The following is a 4,562-nucleotide window of genomic DNA, read 5'->3' on the forward strand; positions in this document are numbered from 1 at the left end:
ATTTTGTTTACAACTGGCTCAAGGTACGAAGAGTATCTGGAAATGAATTTTAGAGATACGATAAAAACTACTGATGGTGTTGCAATATCCAACTGAAAACTTGTGAACGCCTTTCTTGGTTCGCCTCATTGTCAGTGGGAAGTTGACTCAAAGCTTCCTTGATGGCTATAAAATTGTTTGAAAAGTTGCGTATGCATCTGTACTTCTCAGACCACCTTGTTTCACACAGAATAGGAATTTTTGGGATCCTTTTCCTTCTAAGAGTGCTCTCTCTGAAGAATCGGATCACTTTTTTATTGTGTCTTTTGTGTTTCTAATTTCTGGTACAATATTGAGGTCATTGACAACTAAATTTAATCTATGAGAGGCACAGTGAAAATACACCGCTTTTGGATATTTTCCCTGGATTCTTCATTGAACTCCAGTATCTTCCCCGGCCATCGTTGAACATCCATCAAATCCTAAACCAATTAACTTTGTCATGTCTAGTCCTATCTTGTCTGTGAAATGCAAAATTGCATCAGCAATACTTCCTGCATCTAATTTTTCAAGTTCGGCGAAACCCATAAATTCTTCTTTGACAACCCATACAAAGTTTGAATCTGTTTTTATGTAGGGTACCCCTATTGACATCTGCTCTTTCCCACTAATATCAGCAGTCTCATCTGCTAGCAAAGAGAATGACTGGCTATCATTTACTTCTTTGACTATTGTATCTTGTAGTATAGTCCCACAAATATTTATCAGCTCATTTTGGACATTATGAGATGTATATTTAGCTTTTCCTGAATGTGTCGTTATGTGGTCTTTAAGGACTTGATCTCCTGCTTCAATGCAAAAACGAAATAGGTCTTGAAAGTTTCCTCCATTTGAATGATTTCCACGGAGAGCAATGTCGTGAGTACTACAAAATATAATTACTTTTAAAATTGATGTAAGTTTGCTTCGGTTTATCTGTATAAGATCAGATATAGCAGAATCCAGTTGTTCTTTGATGTCTTTTTTCTTCATCGTCATTGAATCACGGAAGTTATTAGCATCAATTACAGCTTCGTGGTGCCACTGGGATTTGGCAAGATCCCGTGCGTCTTCATGAAAATGTTTGAAGTCCTTGTGAGCTTTTATCACGAAAGAGCCAAAAATGCCCCTCTTCAAGGCTGGCTTAAATAGCACATAATAATTACAAAGCCCGCCTTTTAGTGAAGTCGAATACAATAACCATGGATAAGCATACAACCAGCTTTCCTTAAATTTACAGGTATCTTTACCAATAATAGAAACATCTTTCTTGAAATCATGAGAATAACAGTTTATACTTAGCTTTGTCACCAATTCGTATTTTTTACAATCAGAAATACCTGGCTTTTCCAAAAAGCTCCCCAAATCAACACTTTCAACCACACTGTCATTAACATTCGTGTTTTTGAATTGTAAGGATTGCTGAAACTCAACAAATCTTCTTGAAGTTGAAGGTTGTTCCATTACAGTTTCTTTGGCTGTTCATGACAAGACATCTAAATCAGGCAACTGCAGATCTTTTTTTATTTTCTGGAGGCGAGGTTTCCTCAAACCTAGCTTTTATTTTTTACATTTTTTGATTAAAAAAACTTCCAGATATCCATTTTTCTAAAAATAAAGAAAATATATCTATTAGAACTGCCTCATTAGTAGTTTGGAGTTAGGGTTTTGTTTGAGAAAGGAATGATTTTGATTTAAATGGAACGAGTTTTATAGAAAACACCAAACTAGCAAATAAGTAATGTAGGTGCCATTAATCAAAGCCAGCAGGGCTTTCAATAACATCTGCAACGATTTCTGCAAATTAATGAATATTCTTCGGCAAGCGTACATTAAAATACCAGGAATTAAATAAAAAAAAAGTTTTTTCACCTGAAATTAAGGAGTAGCTTTAAAACTTAAAACGAATAGAAATGATCCTCTAAACACCTGACTATTAACGCTAAGATTTTTTAGTACTTTTAAAAAAGCTTCTTTATGTCCTAATTAAATTGCAATTGTGTTTCAGGAATCGTTCTTACAGAATAGGGACAAAATTCAAACCTTAGCGTAAATAACGTGATGTTAAAGAGAGGACAACGACAACCCCCCTCATATACGTAATAATTCTTGTTCGTTTTAACGTTGCTCCTGAGGCCTACTTTCAGATGATAAAAAACTTTTTTGATATTTACGGTAAGAAGATTGTATGATACTTACGTATTAGCCAGATTATACACGAGATATTGTATAGCGAACATGATACAACAAACTGGTTAAGCAACTTCTTTATCAAGAGAATTCCTTGGGCGCTCTAGGCAAACAGGGTTTTCTCATTCCGTGAACAATATTTGTTGGGGTTGTGGGGCCAAAAAAGGTACCTAGGTTAGGTTATGTATTTAATTTATACTATGGTTTACCCCCCCCCCCCCTAATGTGCAAATATATAGCCCAAATTTGTTTCTAAACTATTGTATTTTGATCATATTTTGATTTACTTAATTAGCATTAACCAAACTTCACCTCTCGCGTGTTTTCTGGCTAATACGTAAGTACTGATTGTATTTAGGGAGAGTTCTTAAGAAGAAATTCAATTATAAAACACTTTTAATTCTATTGTTTCTATCTCAAGAGCCTTCATTCGGGGTTACTAGTGGTTCAAGCATTAGAAGTTGTAAAGATATGCCCGAATATTCAAACAAATTTACTAGGCTATCCCTTATTTGAGCAAAATATCTTTTCCGTTAAATTTTCTACGCCTACCTAACAGCTTCGCAAGACTGAAAAAAGATCCTAAACTGCAGTTTAAAATATTAAGCCTACCGAAAATATTACACGGGTGACGAACCAGAATGATAATTGTGAAAGGAGGGGAATACGTTTGAGGAGAGCAGGTGGCATGGGAAATACATCTCTCTGAAAATAAAGAACTTAATTTTTTAAACACCAAATGAAACAAAATTTAAACGGTAAGAATTCCTGAAAAAAAGATCGGTACTTTCCCATTATGTCGGCCTTTCTAAAAAGTCAAGTTTGGTTTATGCTAATGAAATAAAATAAAATAGGATGAATATATAATAGTTTCGAAACAAATTTGGGCTATATATTTGCACATTAGGAGGGGTAAGGCTGGGGGGTAGAGCATAGCATATATTAAATACGTAACCTAACCTAACCTATGTACCTTTCCCCCCTAAATCCCCCAAAAAATACAGTTTAATATCGTATACACAATGAAAACCACGCTATCATTGCCTACTTTGTAGTGGTTAACACGACAAAAACAGGTTTTATCATTGCCTACTCTATAGCGGTTAACCCGAAAGGCCCACACAATGGGAAAGCACCAAAAGATCAATTCATTCAATATATCATGCGTTCACTCATTAGGTATTAAACATTAATACAGTATGTCCGAAACCAAAGTAGCAAAAAAAAAAAAAAATTAAACTTACGATTCGGCATTCAAAAGAATTCTCCTCTAGATGTTCAATTTCAGAACCCAAAATACAACTGAAAAATCCAACTTCAAATAAAATTCTTCAATAGTTTTGACCACGACCCCGAATGATGTAGAATCGTATAGTATTAGGAATACTACATCCGAATCGAAATGGTTTAGTCTCATTTCAGAAAGAGAATACTTTTGTCAACATATGAAGAACCGTCTATCATTTTTATGCATAGTAACACAACAGACAAAAATAAACGAGCAAGATAGTAAGGCAGTGAAAAAATGTATGGCAAGTAAAGTAATATTCGCTAGGGATGGATAGTCATTAATGATAGATCACTGGGGGTGGTAACGTGATTGGGTGATTTTGGGGGAACCATACAACCTTATTTCTGTAAATTTAAACGGGAATATAGGCCTCTATACCTAAAATGAAGATTAGAAACTAAAACTAAAAAAAATACGAACATTTCGTGCGTTTTTGACCCTCAAAACTTTAGCAGAAGTCAGAGTTTGCCTCAAACTTATAGGGCTCTTATTTGGGATCCCCAAAACATATTTAAACTTTTTCAGCTTTTGACGATCTTTCGGGAAGCATATGTTTAATTTGGTCTAATCGGCACTTTCAATGCTATATAATATAAATCTCAAAAAAAAATGTAAGGCAACGTAATTCAGCCAGGGGGCGGCCGCCCCCCCCCCCCTTATTGGCACCCATGAAGATGCTGCGATCACCTCCAAAATCAAACCAAAAGCACCAGCAAGCCCAAAAAGAAGCAAAAGCAAACCAAGAAAAAGGACTCTTAAAATCACCCCCAGGAAATTCTAGTATTCAACAAACTGAGTCACCAAGAAAACGAAAAATTTCAGAGCTTCCACCATGTCCAATTGTCCTAAATTATCATATTGTATCAATTAAAAAGAAAAATGGAACACCTTTCGTAACAGATGATCATGTATTAATCAGAAAAGCAATTTTTAAAGAAACCAGAGTTAACTTTGAGCTTAATGTCCAAAAATCAGACACAACAGAACTTTATTTCCAAGATGCTGTAGGAGCTGATAAAGTAATGCAAACCTCAAAAAATGCAAGACAAAAAATTTCAGAGCT

At 35.0% G+C, this 4,562-nt stretch overlaps 1 protein-coding gene across 1 annotated transcript; it reads right to left on the minus strand.

Annotated features, from left to right (window-relative positions):
• Positions 1-411: 411 nt before the first annotated feature.
• LOC148946451 (zinc finger MYM-type protein 1-like) lies at positions 412-1,482 on the minus strand. Its single transcript, XM_089097705.1, has one exon. The coding sequence runs from the start codon at positions 1,480-1,482 to the stop codon at positions 412-414; it is 1,071 nt and encodes a 356-aa protein (XP_088953831.1).
• Positions 1,483-4,562: the final 3,080 nt, after the last annotated feature.

Source organism: Artemia sp. Qi Xiang Cuo, chromosome 12 (genome assembly GCF_049724085.1).
Source record: "Artemia sp. Qi Xiang Cuo chromosome 12, ASM4972408v1, whole genome shotgun sequence".
Classification (NCBI taxonomy): domain Eukaryota; kingdom Metazoa; phylum Arthropoda; class Branchiopoda; order Anostraca; family Artemiidae; genus Artemia; species Artemia sp. Qi Xiang Cuo.

Excerpts from the sequence above, each read along its gene's own strand:
- LOC148946451 (XM_089097705.1), bottom strand. The coding sequence starts at position 1,482 with ATGGAACAACCTTCAACTTCAAGAAGATTTGTTGAGTTTCAGCAATCC.